The sequence below is a fragment of the Theobroma cacao genome, chromosome 7 (genome assembly GCF_053813885.1).
Source record: "Theobroma cacao isolate CCN51 chromosome 7, ASM5381388v1, whole genome shotgun sequence".
In the NCBI taxonomy this organism is placed as follows: Eukaryota; Viridiplantae; Streptophyta; class Magnoliopsida; order Malvales; family Malvaceae; genus Theobroma; species Theobroma cacao.
In genome coordinates this window covers 8,307,428-8,326,731 of record NC_142645.1, presented here as the reverse complement: position 1 = coordinate 8,326,731, position 19,304 = coordinate 8,307,428, and the positions used below count along the sequence as shown (strand labels likewise).

Below are 19,304 nucleotides of genomic sequence, written 5' to 3'. Positions count from 1 at the left end.
GAGGAGGTAGACGATGATTTCTGATTTGGAAAGCACTATGGACTTTCTAGTTGAGCTTATCAAGATCATTTTGTCTTTAAATTAATATCTGATTAATGGCATAAGAAGTTTTTAAAAAACTTCATATCTGACAAAAAGTTTATTGCACTCTTCGCTGATTCTTTGATGACTTGAATTCTAAGGCTACAATAAAATAGGTTAAAAAGAAAGCAAAATATTGCCCAAAAATAAAAGAAAGCAAAATATATCATGAAAAATGGTTATCCATTTAGTTTCATATGAGCTATTTTAATTTGTTTCAAAATTATTTGTTAAAAAGGCAAAAAAACAAACGGTAAAAAACAAAATCATAATTGATTAAAAATAAATAAGAAATTAAAATGCAACATCAGTAATATAGGTATTCATAGATCTGGTTAAGGTGATCAAGACGTTTATGGCCCTTGTGGGGTGCTTGGAATGAAATGTCTTGGCTGGGTGTGATTATCACACTAAGGTCATGGATACGAGTCTGTTGAAGACTCTTTCATTAATAAACTCATAATCTGATCGATAAAGAAAAAAAAGTTCTAATTCAGGTCAGTTGTGGAAATGATTTTTTAGACTTGAGTCCGACTGACTCAAGAGTGGACATGATTTTTTAGTTTCAAACCTGACTCGACTCTAGAATATTACTAAATTAATAATAAATATAAAATTTTTATTTTTAATTTTAAAATATATTTAAAAATATAAAATATTAATATAATTTTTTTAATATTTTAAACATAAATATAGTCAAGTTGGGCTGAAATTTTAAATTTTTTCAATGTGTGAAGCAGGAACAACCAGCACATAGACATCTCTACATTTCATTACAAAACTAATTTGCAACATCTAATTTGCAGTAGGTGAAAGTCTTGGTCTTATGAAACAATAGTCTTGATATCTCGATAAGTTTTTTGGTTACTGGAATTGAACCAGTGGGGGTTACCAAAAAAACAATAGTCCCCATGTTTCTAACTTAAAGTTAAAATATTGTTACATATTTTTTATGTATTGTATTAAATTATTAATTTTTTTAAATATAATCTAATATTGAAGTATGTGACAATCTAATTAATTTAGTTGATGAAATTTACAAATTAACAATGTATGAAATAATTTTCTTTTAAAAAATATCAATAATAAGAATGGTTGTTTGAATGTCTGAACATGACTGGTGGTTGTTTGCTTGAAATCATGTGTATAAATATGGCTCCACTCTTATCTCTCTCAGCCTTCACATTCAGCTTTCCATTTTGCTTCTTTCATCATTTCTGAGAAAAGAAAAATGAAAGGGTTAATACAATGGTATTTGGTCCTTTCTTTCCTCCTCTTGTCCTTGAACTTTAAAGTTGATTGCTCATTATCTAGTTTCTCTTCCAATTCTTCCCTGGAAGTTTTCTTAACCTCAAAAAATAACTTGGTTGGAGAAATTCCTTCTTCCATATGTAATTTGATGTCAATTTCAATTCTTGACTTGTCCAATAACAAGTTGAGTGGAGCTATTCCAGATTGTCTGATCTCGAGAGGTAAGATCCCTAATCTTACAGTCCTAGATTTGCACACGAATAAATTTCATGGAAACATCCCTGATTCGTTTGTTGTAGGAAACAAATTACAGATACTTAACCTCAACAACAATGATTTTGACGGGCCACTTCCTAAATCACTGGAGAACTGTCATGATTTGCAAGTGTTAAATCTTGGAAACAACAAGATAAATGATACCTTTCCCCACTGGTTGGGAACTCTTCCTCGGCTAGAAGTTCTTGTCTTGCGCTCCAACTATTTCCATGGTCAAATCAGGCCTTCAGAGAATGAATCGCACTTCCCAGCTCTGGGAATCTTAGACCTCTCCCACAATGAGTTCTCTGGTTTTTTACCAACAACATATTTTAAAAATTTCAGGGGTATGATGAATTTGTCCAATGTTCTAAGGAAATCTATGGAAGATTTTAATCTTTATTACCATTTTTTCCGTGCGTGTCACAGTGAAAGGTTTTGACATTGAACTTGAGAGAATTCTAACTCTTTTTACAACCATTGATGGAAACTCCCTGATTCGTTTGTTGTAGGAAACAACTCACAGATACTTAACCTCAACAACAATGATTTTGATGGGCCATTTCCTAAATCCTTGGAGAACTGTCGTGATTTGCAAGTATTAAATCTTGGAAACAACAAGATAAATGATACCTTTCCCCACTGGTTGGGAACTCTTCCTCAGCTACAAGTTCTTGTCTTGCGCTCCAACTATTTCCATGGTCAAATCAGCCCTTCAGAGAATGAATCGCACTTCTCAGCTCTGCGAATCTTAGACCTCTCCAACAACGAGTTCTCTGGTTTTCTACCAACAACATATTTTAAAAGTTTCGAGGGTATGATGAATTTGTCCAATGTTCAAACGAAATCTATGGAAGATTTTAATCTTTATTACCATTTTTCCGTGCGTGTCACAGTGAAAAATTTGGATGTGGAACTTAAGAGAATTCTAACTCTTTTTACAACCATTGATATGTCAAGCAACAAATTCCAAGGAAAAATTCCAGAAATAGTTGGAGACCTCATTTCTCTCCAAGTGCTCAATTTTTCCCATAACAGCCTAACAGGTGATATTCCTTCCTCACTGGGGAATCTAACAGCACTTGAGTCACTGGATCTTTCTACCAACAAGCTTGTTGGGCAGATTCCTATGCAGTTGATTGGTTTGATATTTCTTGAAGTGTTAAACCTGTCACAGAACCAGCTTGTTGGACTCATTCCTCAGGGAAATCAATTTAATACCTTTCTGAATGATTCCTACGGTGGCAACTTGGGATTGTGCGGATTTCCAGTGTCAAAGAGGTGTGGCAAGGATGAGGAACAAGAACCACCGGAATCTGTTTTTCATGAGGAAGGAATTTTTCCTTGTCCATTGAATTGGAAATTTGTAATGATGGGCTATGGATGCGGATTGGTGCTTGGATTATCTGCAGGATATATCATGTTGACGATTAGAAAACCAGAATGGCTTGTTAGGATGGTTCAAAAACTAGGCTACAAAATTCTGAGGAGATTGAAGAGATATCATTGAAGAAGAAGAATCTATGAAGACAGATGCTGCTCTTTGGAGGTTTGTTGAAGAAATTTTTGAGGAATAACTATCTTTTTTTTTTTTTTTTCTCAAGGCTTGGATTCTTTAGCAGTTTTCTCCTTGTTTGTTTTGACTGTCTTGATTCCTGAGGGTACTGTCACCTGTGAACTTGTAACATGTTTATGTACTTTGATGAATGAAATTACTCGCTTATCCAAAGAAAGAACCTGTAAGCGTGTTACTGAAGTTATAAGATTCCAATTTAAAGTTGAATTCTTTCAGCAAGTTATCCAAAGAAAGAAATTGTAAGCAAGTAAATCATAGAAGATGAATGTAAAAATAGAATTTCTTTAAACATAAAGCCGAATTTCCACAAAATAGGTCATGCTTGAGAATTTTGCTTGTTGTAACACAGGCAATTCCATGCATGTGTTAAGTAAAGGCAAAGCAAATAGAACAATGCAAACCAGGAGAGAAAAATCAAAATTTTCTGTGTATATGCTTTGACTTTAGAACCACTGGTAATAAGGTCAGGAGTGATCTAGAGACTGGACAAAATGATTCAAGGCCTTCTTCTTTATGATTTAAAAGATTCTGAAAAAATTAATTTAATCAGAAAGAAGTTCACAATCTAAGAGTAATTAAATATGAGAAAATAATAAAAATTCAGGGAGCCCTTTCAATTCCACGCTCGATTAATTTTTTGGCAGTCTCAAACGATAGTTTTAGTGCAAAAATATCTTCTTTGCCATGCAGTATAAGTAATCTACAGGTTCTCGATTTTTCTCATAACCATTTCAATGGAACCATTCCACAATGTTTTAGAAATTTAAGCAAAAGCCTCAGAGTGTTGAATTTATGAATGAATAGGCTTTATTGCAGCATTCCTCCCAACATTTCCCGAGGGCTATGAATTAGGGGATCCCAACTTGAATGGTAATTAATTGGAAGGGCCACTGCCAGAGTCTTCCACGAAATGTAGGAACTTGGAAGCTTTTGGATCTTGGCAACAACAAGCTAAATGATACATACCCTGCTTGGCAAGAAATGCTAAAAGAATTACAAGTTGTTGTTTTAAGGTCTAATTCCGTCCATTGCTTCACAAGCAATTTCAGGATTGAGCACTCCTTCTCTAGCTTGAGAATTTGTGACATCTCCACCAATGACTTTAGTGGTACATTACCAATCAGGGTGATCGAAAATATGATAGCTATGATGAATGGCAATGAAGGTAGAAAAACTAAGTGATGTGAAAAATCATAAGATAGGTAAGTGTTACATTTAAAATTTCAGAGGGTAAATTTAATTCACTTCAAATTGTAATACACCAAACATGATTTTCTCCCTTTTTATCCAATTTTTTATTTTTGTATTTTTTTCTGGGGTTTTTATTTGATGCACATTATGCAAGCTATACACTATTAGTAAACCACAAAATGATACATCATTAATAAATAAAATTAAAACTTATTAGGTCCTTAAGAATAAATATCAATAATTTATAGCATTTAATTATATTAAAATTTTAATAAGTTTTTCTCTAACTTTCTTAATGATTCTCTCAAAAACAATCCAGATTTGACAAATAACAATACAAAACAACAGTGATTGGAATTCCGAACACATGACCATAAACCAATTTGCTAGTCAATGCATCCTTCTCACCTGAGTCATGATGCACTTACCACATGAAGTGGATTCAGTTATCAAGGGGATGCGACATATCAGAATTACCAAGTATCTTGGTTTAGTTAAAAGCATATCATCACTTGAAAGAAATCAGTGAAAATGGAAGCACAACAGAACGTGGAGGGATAAAGAGAAGGAGAAAGCTAAGGTTTGAAACTTGGAAACCGCCTGCAATATTTGCTTTGCAGGATACAACATAATCTCAAGAACTCTCTTGATGATGGAATGAGCAGTTACGGTCTTGTACTTGTAGTTCATGGGCATTTGTTCAGAGCTCTAACAACTCTGTTGTTCATGTATTACTATTTCTTGAATCTAAAATCAAAATGAAAGAATCAGTGAGAGAGAGTTTTTTCTTTTTAATGTCAAGATAGAGTTCAAAGAGAAAGAAAACTTATTTCAGTTTTTATACAATTAAATGTTATAAATTATTTATATTTATTTTTAAGGGCTTAATGAATTTTAACTTAGTGATGATGTGTCATTTGGTGGTTAACTAATATACTGTTGGTGCATCAAATATAAATTATTTTTTATATTTATTATTGATAAAATATTTTCAATTTAAAATTAATGTAAAAAATAAATTATAAAATGCATTAATACCATCAATCAATCAATCAATTTGTATTTTTAAAATTGAGTAAAAGCATTGTGGATCATTTTGTTCTGAATTTAACAACCAAGCAAATGACACAAGAACTGCTGAAACATGTGACCATAATAGTGAAAAGCCTTCAAAATGACCTTTAATCACAGAGGAAATTCAAAATATTATGTTTCTTGTTCTCAATGGAGAAATTCATTGCTAAACTACAAGAAAACTGATTTTTTCCGACGAAAAATTTCCGTTGAAAATTTCCAATATATTTCTAATAGAAATTTATTTGCATTTTTTCTAACATATTTTCAATGGATTTTCAATAGAAATATTCTGTTGGAAATCCGACGAAATTTTTTTTGGAGCAAAAAAAAAAAAAACTCCTGCCAAACTTTCCAACGGATTTTTGTTGAAATTTTTCAATAAAAAATAATCTGTTGGGTGCCAAAAAAATTTACTTCTATCAAACTTTCCATTGGAAATCCGTCAAAAAGTTTAAGGGGCCAAGAAAAATTTAAAGCTTGCTAAATTTTCCAATGAAATTTTCCATTGGAATAAGCCATTACCAACGAAAATTTTCCAACAGAATATTCTGTTGGAGAATTTTGTCGGTATTACTATTTTTTAAAAATTTTTTATTTAAAATATATTAAAAATTTTATTAATCCTTTATAGGAAATATATTAATAATATTAAATATGTACATACTGAGATTTATAATATTAAAAATTTAAATATATTTTTCTTTGCTTATTACTTTTTATATATTTTAAAAACTTTATTGAATCATAAATTATAAATTAATTGTTCAAAATTCATTAATGTTATAAAATTAAAAAGTTTATAAAAATAGCATAATAATTTTTTTAATTTTTTAAAAATAGATTATAAAATCTAATAATATATTAAACAAAAACTAGTAATACTATTGAGACTACACTTGGACCATAACTTTCTCTATGGTAGAGTACCAAATTGGTTGTTTACTCTTCCAACTTTGGTTGATTTGGATCTCAGTTATAACAACCTAATTGGTCCTATTGACCCATTTGAGAAGGCTGCTTCCTTGGAGATTGTTTCCCTGCAGAATAATGAGATAAATGGTCCAATTCCAAGCTCTATTTTCAAACTTGTGAACATTACCCATCTTGATCTTTCCTCAAATAAGTCGGATGGCATTTTTAAATTCGATAAACTATCAAAGCTTACGTATCTTTGGGCTCTATCTGTCTCAAACAATGCTTTACTATCATTGACCAGTGGAAGCAATGCGAATTACTCCTTGCCCAAATTAGAATTATCTTCTTGCAACGTACGTGAATTTCCGAATTTTGTAAGAAATCTAGAAGGTTTGATCTATCTAAACCTTTCTTACAATAAAATCCGTGTCATCGAGGCAACTATGTTTTTAAAGCTTCAAAGCCTTGATTCACTTGATCTTTCACATAACATTCCACTATCCCAGAGCAATAATAGCAACGTTAGTTTTGTCTTGCCTAATCTTAGTTTTTATCGTTGTCTTCTTGCAATGTAACTGAATTTTCAAATTTTTTGATAATTCAAGAGAGTTTGGAATATTTAGACCTTTCAAACAACAACATTTAAGGCTGGTAATTTTCTTAATCTCAAAAAGAAATTGATTGGAGAAATTCCATCTGCAATATGCAATTTGATGTCAATTTCAGTTCTTGACTTGTTTAATAACAACTTGAGTGGAGCTATTCTAGAATGTCTGGTCTTGGGAGATATCAGGTCTAATCTTAATGTCCTGGATTTGCACACGAATAAATTTCATGGAAATATCCCTAATTCGTTTGTTGCCAACAACAAATTACCGATGCTTAACCTCAACAACAATGATTTTGGCGGGCCATTTCCTAAATCCTTGGTGAACTGTCATGATTTGGAAGTGTTAAATCTTGGAAACAACAAGATGAATGATACCTTTCCCTACTGGTTGGGAACTCTTCCTCAGCTACAAGTTCTTGTCTTCCGCTCCAACTATTTCCATGGTCAAATAAACCCTTCAGAAAATGAATCGCACTTCTCAGCTCTGCGAATCTTAGACCTCTCCAACAATGAGTTCTTTGGGCTTCTGCCAACAACATATTTTAAAAGTTTCAAGGGTTTGATGACTTTGTTCAATGTTCAAAGGACTTCAATGGAAGATTTGTTGAGAATCCAATGATTTTAAATGGTGAATTTAAAGAAGTATCAGGGCACCAAGGTCAACTGACCGTTGAAGGGAAGAAGAAAGTTCTAAACGGTGTCGTTATGATTCATAGTTTAATGAAACACTTAGTAAGCTGTCGTTTTGGACTTTAGATTTGATGGCTTAAACGCCTCTTGTTAGTGTCGTTTTATTTGACTGAAAGTAAGGCTGAAAACCCCATTTTATTTCTTTGCTTTACTTTTCTCTTAGTCGTTGAAGGCCATTGTAGTGCACAGGAATCCTTGTCTGGATTCCTGTGCTTAGCTATTTTCTCTTTTAAGTTTCATTTCCCCAATGTCGAGTTTTTCGGCTTGGTTTGTTATTACTCATCTATATGCACCTGAGAAAAAAGATGAATATAGAGTTTTGATCTCCAATTTTCTTTATCCCAATTTTCTTCTTTCAGCTCCTCTATTCTTCATTCTTATGCTTATTAATTGAGGTTAATCAAAGTTTTTACATGATGTCATAGCAAAAAGTGTCTTAAGGGGCCGGTTTTCCTTTTGTTTTTTCCACTCATGTTTAGTTTCCAGCTTTATTTTAAGGTTTTGATTCATGGCTACCTCAAGGTTTAGCACTATTACTCCTCTAGTCTTTACTGAAGAAAATTATGTTTTTTGTCAGTGAAAATGTAGTCTTATCTCAAAGCTTTTTCTCTCTGAAAAATGGTGGAGACCAGAGCAGAAGCTGTTTAAAGTCATGCCAACCCAACTCTAGCTCAGATAAGGCAATTTGAAGAAGACAAGGAAAAAAGATATAAGGCACTTTCTTGTTTACAATTGACAGTTTCTGATGAAATATTTTATAGGATAATGAATTTAGATAACCCAAAAGATATTTGGGATCATTTAAAAGAGGAATTCCGTAATAGCGATAAAACTAGGAAAATCCAAGCCTTAAATTTGTCTTGGCAATTTGAGATGCTGTCAATGGATGATAATGAAACTATTAGGGAATTTTCTAGGAAGATGATAGGGATTCTAAACCTGTTTAGGTTGCTTGGGAAGGAGATGGATGAGGAAAGGTTAGAGTGTCAGATGCTGATAGGATTACCAAAGAAGTATGAGTCTAAAATCTCATCATTATATGACTCTAGGGACATTAGTCAGATGACCTTTAAGGAATTGGTAAATGTACTAAAAGGCTTAGAGCAGAGGAGAGCCTTTAGGCAAAAAAGTCTTATTGAGAATGCCTTGGTAGTGTAATCAAAAAGTGTAAAACTTGGTAGTAGTAATTCTTAGAAGAATGAAATTGACAGAAAGGATAAAGGAAAAAAAGTTAGATGAGAGGAGACATGGAAAAAGTAAGAAGTCATTTCCACCTTGCTCTCATTGCAAAAAAAAAAAAAAGAATCATGCAGAGAAGTTTTACTGGTTTCAACCGAATGTTAAGTGCAAGAGGTGTCACTAGCAAGGTCATGTGGAGAAAGTGTGCAAAAGTAAGGTAACAATATTGATGAGAAAGCTGCTGTTGTTGAAGAGCCTCAAGTGGATGAAGAAGTCCTTTTTATGGTCAAGAAGGTTGATATTAAAAAGAGGAAAGACACCTGGTTATTGGATAGTGGCTGTTCAAACCATATAACCGGTTGCAAAGAAAACTTCATCAGTCTAAATGAGAGTTTTAGAACTCAAATGGAGATTGGAAATGGTGACATGTTGCTAATTTTTGGAACTAGTATAGTGGGGGTACAAACACCAAATGGGACAAATGTGTATTTTGCTCCTGATGTAAGCCAAAACTTACTCAATGTAGGTCAACTGGTAGATGAGGGCTTTGAGTTAATCTTCAAAGACAAAGTTTGAATAGTCAAGGCCTCAGCTGGTGCAGAACTTTTCACAGTGGGAATGAAGAACAAATGCTTTCCATTAAATTGGATGGATATCAAACATACTGCTTACAGCTGTATTTTAGCTGATACTGAGATGTGGCATAGGAGGTTTGGCCATGTGAACTATGGTTCACTCAAGTTGATGGCTTTTTACAACATAGTAGAAGGTTCCAGTGGTATTTTTGTGGATAACTTTAAGACAAAGATGCAAACAAAATTTGAAATGAGTGATTTGAGGAAAATGCCATATTTTCTTGGTATGCCATATTTTCTTAAATTATGCTACTAGCTTAATTTCAAGGTTCATGCACAAGCCATCTGCGAGCCATTTGTGTGCTGCTAAAAGAGTTCTCAGGTATGTCAAAGGAACTCTAGGTTTTGGCTTGAAATTCTGTGAGAATGAAAATCAGAAGCTTCAAGGCTTCAGTGACAGTGATTGGGGTGGAAGCCTGGAGGACTCAAAAAGCACTTCTGGGTACTGTTTCTCATTTGGCAGTGCATTGTTTGCTTGGAATTCTAAGAAACAAAGTATAGTGGCATAGTCCTCTGCAGAAGCAAAGTATATCGCAGCTACCTCAACTGCAAACCAAGCTATCTGGTTAAGAAAAGTTCTGCAAGATTTAATGATTAGCTGTGAAGAACCAACAACACTCTGGATTGACAACAAATCTGCAATTTCAATGGCTAAAAATCCAGTTGATCATGGTAGAACTAAGCACGTAAGGATCAAGTTTCATGCTACTAGAGAAGTTGTTAGAAATGGTGAAGTATCTATGCAATATTGTCCAACAAAGGAGTAGCTAGCAGATATCTTTACTAAGGGTTTGAATACTGATCAATTCAAGTTCTTGAGAGACAAACTTGGAGTTTACTCATCTGAAATCAAGGAGGTGTGTTGAGAATCCAGTGATTTCAGATGGTGAATTTAAAGAAGAAGTATCAGGCGCCGAGGTGAACTGATCGTTGAAGGGAAGAAGAAAGTTTTAAACGGTGTTGTTATGATTCATAGTTTAATGAAACGCTTAGTATGCTGTCGTTTTGGACTTTAGTTTTGGTGGCTTAAACGCCTCTTGTTAGTGTCGTTTTATATGACTGAAAGTAAGGCTGAAATGCCACGTTTTATTTCTTTGCTTTACTTTTCTCTTAGCTGTTGAAGGCCGTTGTAGTGCAGAGAAATCCATGTCTGGACTCCTGTGCTTAGCTCTTTTCTCTTTTAAGTTTCATTTCCTCAATGTCGAGTTTTTCGGCTTGGTTTGTTATTACTCATATATATACACCTAAGGAAAAAGATGAATATAGAGTTTTGATCTCCAATTTTCTCTATCCCAAATTTCTTCTTCCAGCTCCTCTGTCCTTCATTCTTATGCTTATTAATTGAGCTTAATCAAAGTTTTTACAAGATTTGAATCGTTATTATCATTTTTCTGTGCTTGTCACAATGAAAGGTTTGGACATTGAACTTGAGAGAGTTCTAACTCTTTTTGCAACCATTGATATGTCAAGCAACAAATTCCATGGAGAAATTTCAGAAATAGTTGGAAACCTCATTTCTTTGCAATTGCTCAATTTTTCCCATAACAGCCTAACAGGTCATATTCCTTCCTCACTGGGGAATCTAACAGCACTTGAGTCACTGGATCTCTCTACCAACAAGCTTGTTGGGGAGATTCCTATGCAGTTGATTGGTTTGAAATTTCTTGAAGTATTAAACCTGTCACAGAACCAGCTTGTTGGACTCATACCTCAGGGAAATCAATTAAATACCTTTCTGAATGATTCCTATGATGGCAACTTGGGATTGTGCGGATTTCCAGTGTCAAAGAGGTGTGGCAAGGATGAGGAACAAGAACCACCGGAATCTGCTTTTCCATAAGGAATTTATTCTTGTCCATTGGATTGGAAATTTGTAATGATGGGTTATGGATGTGGATTGGTGCTTGGATTATCTATAGGATATATCATATTGACAATTGGAAAACCAGAATGGCTTGTAAGGATGGTTCAAAGAGTAGGCTACAAATTCTGAGGAGATTGAAGAGATATGATTGAAGAACTCTGTGAAGACAGCTGATGCTCTCTGGAGATTTGTTGAATACATTTTTGTATAATAAGTGTCTTTTGTTCTCATGACTTGGGTTGTTTTAGCAGTTTTCTCCCTGTTTGTTTTTACTTTCTTGTTTCTTAAAGGTACTGTCCTCTCTGAACAGCTTTGTTGTACTTGTAGCATGTTCATAAGCTTCGATGATGAATGTAAAAATAGAATTTATTTAAACATAGAGCCGAATTTCCACAAACAGGCAATTCCATGCTTGTGTTAAGTAGAAGAAAAGCAAATAGAAAAAATGCAAAGTAGGAGAGAAAAATCAAAAGTTTCATTTGTTTTTAAAAGAGTATAATTGTATCCTTTTTACATTTTAATTTAGTTAAAAAAATAAAAGGTTAACCATTAAAAAAATATTTCGAGAGGAAATAAAAGAATACTCTAAAAAATATTTTAATTTTTTATCATATTTAAATTAAATTAAAAAGTATTATGTAGTAGTATATGATAAAATTACACTTATAAAACGATGAGTGATTAATTTAATTTATTATTTTAAATAGAGTGATAAGTTTAAATTTTATGCAAAATAAAGAATACAATTAACATTGGGATGCATGACAAATGGAGATTCTTAATTTGGAGAATGTACTGAACCTGCAATGGGAACAAATAAATGACCCATTTTTGACCATCTAGAAGATTCTCCCCACGTTTATTGATTTTTTCTTTTATTTGTATGAGTTATGCCAGAATTTCATCATTTGTGTTTGAAGAAGAAATTGTTGCAAGACTTGAGATTGGGCTTCCCACTTTCAAGTGGGTTTAAGCGCAACTCAATTAGGCAATTTCAGAATTATTTAATTGAATAGTGGCTGACCAATTTTTACTTTGTGTTGATTTTACTGTGATAGATATAAATTGTATTGTATGAGTTTAGGGACCGATCGTTTTAGGTGAGAAGGAGTCACTATTAATTATTTTTATTTAAGTGTAATTAATCACTTATTTGAATCTATTTTTTCTAATGATATTTTAAACTTGATTTAAGTTTATTTAAAAAAATAATATCCGATTTATGAAATAGTTTTAAAAATTCGTTAAAACAATTACGTATAATGAAAGTATGAGCACTGCTATGACACTTGTTTAAAGAACAGTACTGATAAATCATGTATTATTCTATCTTAACTTTTGACGAATCATTCTTAATTTCATATTTAATTATTTTAACTTTCTTTATTATTATTGTTTAAATATTGAGAACTTTTTTTTTCATTTAGCATTAATTCCCATTTTCTTGAAAACTTTTATGAATTGATATCTTATAAGAAAGGGTGCAATTTTAAACCTTTCATTCATTTTCATTTCTTATTTGGTATGACAACTGCCATTTTTCTCTCTTTTTTGTTTTTTTATTATGTTTTTATTAGCATTTTTTATTTTTCGAATTTTATTATTATGTTTTACTTTTTTATGTACTTATTTTCGTTTTTTAATGTGAACTTGTCAAGTCGAGATGCAACTGACCCATTTAACCCAATTAGCATTGGAGGCTTTAAACCCGATTAACAGATTGACCTTGAGCCAAATTAATAAATTGGATTTTATACTCATCGAAAAAGATAATCTTTATACTCAAATTTAAACAAGCCTATAAGATTTAAAAATGGAAGTTAGCCTATAAGATGACTTAATCCAAACTATTTTGAAACTTTCACTAAGAGATTCAGATAAAATGAGTGTACATATAAAAAAACCCTTTTTTATGTATTAGTTATTCACTAACTTCTTTCATAAATGCATTAAGTAATTAACTGTAGCTTCTGCATATTTCAATTTTAACACAACGCTGAAACACTGAATGCACTACTCTGTTTTTTTATAGATTACTTGACGAGAAAAACCCTTTCATGCTTGCTTTCCACATGCAGCAATTCAAGCTTTCTTAGAGGTGGCCAAAACCAAATCTGAATCTTCCAAGAAAATCTGTGTTGCTACCTCCCCCAATATTTCAGGATTTCATAACCTGACATCATTTCTCATTTGAGTCTTCCCTTTTGTAATAATGTAGAATCTGTTGTTAGTCTTCTGCGTGTGTTAGCTCATCCGTCACTCTTCAGCGGAAAGTATGATTGAGAAAACAGAAAAATTAAGAATTGCTCTTGCTACTTAGTTTATAAATACTTCTGTGCGTCTCCTCATCAACCAAATCAAGAGTTTATAGGAACTTTGACATAGGGAAAAATGAGGTCTTTTCTTGGGAGTTATCAATTCGTCTCATTCCTCTTTTTTTACTTGTATTCTCAAGCTTACATTTCGTCCTGTTTTACTACTTCTTCAATACAAAGGCCAACATGGTCTCACAACGAGGGTCAGGCTTTGCTTCTCTTCAAGCAGACCCTCTTTATTGATCATACTGCTTCGTTACTTTGCAATTCAAATTATGGCAGTCCTACGTATTCTTTTCCTAAGACAGACTCATGGAAGGAAGATTCAGATTTCTGTTTATGGGATGGAGTCACTTGCGATGGCGTTACAGGTCATGTGATTGGCCTTGATCTTAGTTGCAGTTGGCTTTATGGTACCATTCCTTCCAACAGCACTCTTTTCCTCCTTCAACACTTGAAGAGGCTCAATCTCGCATTTAACAATTTCGGGCAATCCAAGATTTCAGCTAAGTTTGGTCAGTTCCCAAATTTAACACATCTTAACCTCTCTAGTTCATTTTTTTCAGGCCAAGTTCCATCCGAAATCTCACATCTTTCCAAGCTAGTTTCACTTGATCTGTCTAGGTTCAGTCTGCCTGGTGTCGGTGAACAAGAACCGTTTCATGCACTGAAGCTTGAAACAACAACTCTGAAAAGGTTAGCTCAGAACTTTAGCGAGGTAGAAGAACTTTTCCTTGCTGGAATAGACATGTGTTCAGTTGACCCTGTTCACTTAGTGAACCTTTCTTCCTCTTTGACATCTCTTAGTCTGGATGATTGTGGATTAAATGGGACAATTTCGGACATAATTTTTCAATTTCCAAATCTGAAGTTGCTCAAATTAGGTAACAACCCTGATCTTCTGGTTTATCTTCCAAAGTCCAATGGGACTAGTACCCTTGAAGTCTTAGATCTTAAACAGACTATTCTTGTTGGAGAATTGTCTGATTCAATCAGGAGTTTGAAGTCATTGAAATCTTTAAATGTTGCTAGTTGTGACTTGAATGGGTCAATCCCGGCATCACTTGTAAACCTTTCACAAATTGTTGTCCTAGAGCTCTCGGATAATAAGTTTAGTGGATGGATCCCAGCATCTCTTGCAAACCTCACACAGCTTCAACATTTAGACTTGTCATATAATGAACTAGAGGGCACTAATCCTCATTATGCAAATGGGCTTTCAAAATTAGTAACTTTATTCTTGCCTTCTAACTTACTTAATGGAACTATACCACCTTGGGTGTTTAAGTTACCTTCATTACAGTCATTGTCTCTTGCAAATAATAGACTCAACGGTCATATTAGCGAATTCCAGTCAAAATCTTTGTCCATAATCTATTTAAAAAAAAACATGTTGCAGGGTCATATTCCAAGCTCAATCTTTCAACTTGTAAACCTCACCGTGCTTGATCTATCTTTAAATAACTTTAGTGGCATTGTTGAGTTAGACATGTTTTCGCAGCTCCAAAATCTTGAATCACTCGATCTTTCTCTTAATAGTCTGTCATTGAGCTCAGAGAATCATGTCAACTACACATTAACCAATCTCCAGTCCTTGTCATTGTCGTCTTGTAACTTGAGTGAATTCCCCAATTTCTTGAGAGGTTCAAAAGGGTTGAAGTTTTTAGACCTTTCCAAAAATAGAATTCAAGGCCAGATTCCCAAATGGATGTGGAATGTGGGGAAGGAATCTTTGTTACATTTATACCTTGATCATAATTTTCTAACAGGTCATTTGCAATTCCCATGGAGGAATGTTGTAATTCTCTACCTCCAATCTAACCTGTTTCAAGGAGTGCTTCCAATTCCACCCGTTCGGACTTCTTTCTTTTCCATTGCAAACAATGACATGACGGGGGAGATTCCTTCTTTGATTTGCACGGTCAGTTCCCTGAAAATTATTGATGTATCACATAACAACTTGAGTGGCAAGATTCCTAGTTGTCTTCTTAACTTTAGTAAAAATCTTTTAGTGTTGGATCTGAGGGCAAATAATTTTCATGGAACCATCCCCAAATCAATTGTGGAACCCTGTAGCTTAGAGAATCTCAACTTCCATGGAAACCAAATGGAAGGGTTGTTACCAAGATCTTTGGCCAATTGTAGGAACCTGAAGGTTCTAGACCTTGGCAAGAACAAGTTCACGGGTACATTTCCCAATTGGTTGGAAACTCTTCCAATGCTGCAAGTGCTTGTTTTGAGTTCAAATAAATTCCATGGTGTTGTAAATAATTCCAGAGCAAGACTACTTTTCCCCAAGCTACGAGTCTTAGACCTCGCTAACAATGATTTTGTTGGTCCTTTTCCTGCTTGTTACATTGAAAATCTAAAAGCTATGGCGAATCACACTGACAGCAGAAGTTCTTCAAAATACGTGGAAGGAAGCCGCTCATATGACTATTCAGTAGTTCTGACAATAAAAGGACAAGAGGTTGAATTGGTGAAAGTTTTAACCATATTCACAAGCATTGATCTCTCCAATAACTACTTCCAGGGCGTGATTCCAGAAGTTATAGGAAAGCTTAATTCACTCATAGGGCTGAATCTTTCTCATAACAACTTCTTTGGTCATATTCCACCATCCATTGGAAACTTGACCAATCTTGAATGGTTAGATCTCTCATCGAACAAGCTTATTGGCAAGATACCTTGGGAATTGGTAAATTTGACATTTCTTGTCATTTTAAATCTTTCCAAGAATCAACTTGTTGGATCTATACCTCAAGGCAAACAATTCAACACTTTTGAAAACAGTTCATATGAAGGAAACGTTGGGTTATGTGGCTTTCCACTGTCGAAAGCTTGCAATGAAATCGGGATGCAAAAGCCCACCAAAGCGATGAAAGAATCAGGAATTGGATTTGGGTGGAAAGTTGTGTTGATGGGGTATGGATGTGGTTTGATATTTGGACTGACTGGTGGATATCTTGTCTTCCAAACAGGAAAACCAAAATGGATTATAAATTTGGTCGAGGGAAAACAGCTTCAAAAGGGGAAAAGATCAAGGAAGAAAAAATGCTTGTAGTCGTTTCGAAAGAAGTAACTAGTTACAACAGGGGCGGCCTTCCATATTTTGCCAGTGCTTTTTGGAATGAAAGTCTTGGCTAAATGGTGTTCCATTCCATGCTACCCTACGTTGTAGTAATAATATATATTTGTACCTTGTAATAAAGTTCACCATCTTGTTTTGTTTCAATAAGCTATACTCAACTTTATTTTTCAATTTTTAACACATTTTGTATTGAATTCCAGCCATATATAATGCAACAATATTTGCAACCTCTGCTAATTTAGATTGACTTGCATGTGACATCGGGAATTATAAAAAAATGATGAGATTTTTTAGAGAAGTGAAATCTGAAGCAACCGAAATGAGAGAAATGGAATTCTTGCTGTGTATTGTCCAGAATGCTACAAATTCCAACTTCTTTCCAAGTCAACACGGTGCCTTCACAAGAATCATGACTATAATTTTTCCCGATAAAAGCATGACTTTTATGGATATATTATTCATTTGCTTTTTGACTAGTTGAACACTTACATGTTAAATTATACTATAAATTTTGTGGCAATGGAGGTCTCAATTGTAAATTAAACTATAATTTAACATGGAAGGAATGCACCGGAGAAGACTTGACTTTGTTCTTTCCTGTTCTTTTCATTTCCGTTAAAATCACGGAAATTTTCTTTGATTTTCTTTTTGACGTGAGAAAAGAGAGGAGGACTTGAATTGAAGTATTTGACTAGGAAGATGTATATACTTACCATAAGCCTTTGCACTTGAGCAGGTATTCGACCAAGATAACAAATAAATTAAGAACTGGATTTGAATTTTTCTTTATTCAAAATTATATTTCATACAATTGAGATATTGGATCATGATCATCTTTGTTTCTTTAGTAATCAAATTCATGGAGCTTTGAAAATATACATATAAGTTTGTAACTGACATACTAAACAAACCTACCAGTTTGAATCAAAGTGCAATGAGGGTCCCAAAATTTGAATCTATTTTAAACCTTAAAATATGTCCGAAGGAGAGCATGCTTCACGACTTGTGGGGTTGGCTTGCGTGAGTATGCTTGAGGAGGTAGATGATGGCTTCTGATTTGGAAAGCACTATGGACTTTCTAGTTGAGCTTATCAGCATCATTTTATTCTTAAATTACTATCTGATTAATCGCAATAAAAGTTTTTAAAAAACTCCATATCTGACAAAAAGTTTATTGCGCTCTTTGCTGATTCTTTGATGGCTTGAATTCTAGGGCTACAATAAAACAGGTCAAAAAGAAAGCAAAATATTGCCCAAAAATAAAAGAAAGCAAAATATATTATGAAAAATGGTTATCCATTTAGTTCCGTATGAGCTATTTTAATTTGTTTCATAATTATTTGTTAAAAAGGCAAAAAAACAAATGGTAAAAAACAAAATCATAATTGATTAAAAATAAATAAGAAATTAAAATGCAACATCCATGATAGAGGTACTCATAGATCTGGTTAAGGTGATGAAGACGTTTATAGCCCTTGTGGGGTGCTTGTAATGAAATGTCTTGGCTGGGTGTGATTATCACACTAAGGCCATGGATACGAGTCTGTCGAAGACTCTTTCATTAATAAACTCATAATCTGATGGATAAAAAAACAAAATTTTTTAGATTTGAGTCTGACTAACTTAAGTGTGGACATGATTTTTTAATTTTAAACTCGACTCGACCTTAGACTGTTATTAAATTAATAATTAATATAAAATTTTTATTTTTAATTTTAAAGTGTATTTAAAAATATAAAATATTAATATAATTTTTTTAATATTTTAAACATAAATAGTCAAATTGGGCTGAAATTTTAATTTTTTTCAATATGTCAAGCGGGCACAACCAGCACATAAACATCTCTAAATTTCATTACAAAACTACTTCGCAACATCTAATTATTAACTTTAGAGTAACTCGTTTTCCTTTCTAATGAAATTCAACTTCGTATAAAAGAATCATCCATTTTATTTTCTGAAAGATTATAATTAATTTTTAACTATTCAAAATTATTATTTATTTTTTCAAATCTAAACGTCTTTTTGTGTTTTTATTTATTGAAACAAAAATAAAAAATGATAGATTAAACCAAACAGAATTAATAATTTCCTTTAATATATTATTTTGTAACCAAGGCAGACCCTTAGTGATCATAAGAAAGGTAGTGATTGTTTCCATTCTTCCAGATGTTCTCTTTCTTTGTTTTCATGTTTGTCACCTAAAAGGACTCGCACTTTGGGATGGATGTGATGTTGGGGACAAAACCCTTCAAAATTAATCCAAAGGCAATGAGAACAAATTACCTTCGCAAGCACTATAAGAACTCTTTACAAAATATCAGTCAAAAGTTAAAAGCTAAAGCCAAATAAGTATTGACACAATAATAAAAAAATGAATCGTATCATAAGTTGTGGAAATTAGGACAGACAATGGGGAAGAAGATTTGGTTTCACCTACTAAGGAGGTGTCTGATCCTCCAAGATAAGGATTCAAGTTCTCTTTTTCTTTACAAAAAGAAAGCACTATACCTTCATCACCATCTTCTCAGCAATCAATCAGAAATAGCTATACATTAATTAATAAACACATTT

At 33.3% G+C, this 19,304-nt stretch overlaps 2 protein-coding genes and 1 pseudogene across 2 annotated transcripts; all 3 read left to right on the top strand.

Annotated features, from left to right (window-relative positions):
- The first annotated feature begins 1,277 nt into the window (after positions 1 to 1,277).
- LOC18594277 (receptor-like protein 9DC3) lies at positions 1,278 to 3,323 on the top strand. Its single transcript, XM_088808053.1, has 3 exons — positions 1,278 to 1,553; positions 1,632 to 1,934; positions 2,100 to 3,323. Exons 1-3 carry the CDS (start codon positions 1,313 to 1,315, stop codon positions 3,095 to 3,097), a joined length of 1,542 nt encoding a protein of 513 aa, XP_088664179.1. The 5' UTR covers positions 1,278 to 1,312; the 3' UTR covers positions 3,098 to 3,323.
- A 707-nt stretch (positions 3,324 to 4,030) lies between these two features.
- LOC108662757 (receptor-like protein 54) lies at positions 4,031 to 11,652 on the top strand (annotated as a pseudogene).
- A 2,063-nt stretch (positions 11,653 to 13,715) lies between these two features.
- On the top strand, positions 13,716 to 16,850 carry LOC108662756 (receptor-like protein 7). The gene has a single exon (XM_018124297.2). It carries the CDS (start codon positions 13,716 to 13,718, stop codon positions 16,701 to 16,703), a length of 2,988 nt encoding a protein of 995 aa, XP_017979786.2. The 3' UTR covers positions 16,704 to 16,850.
- Positions 16,851 to 19,304: the final 2,454 nt, after the last annotated feature.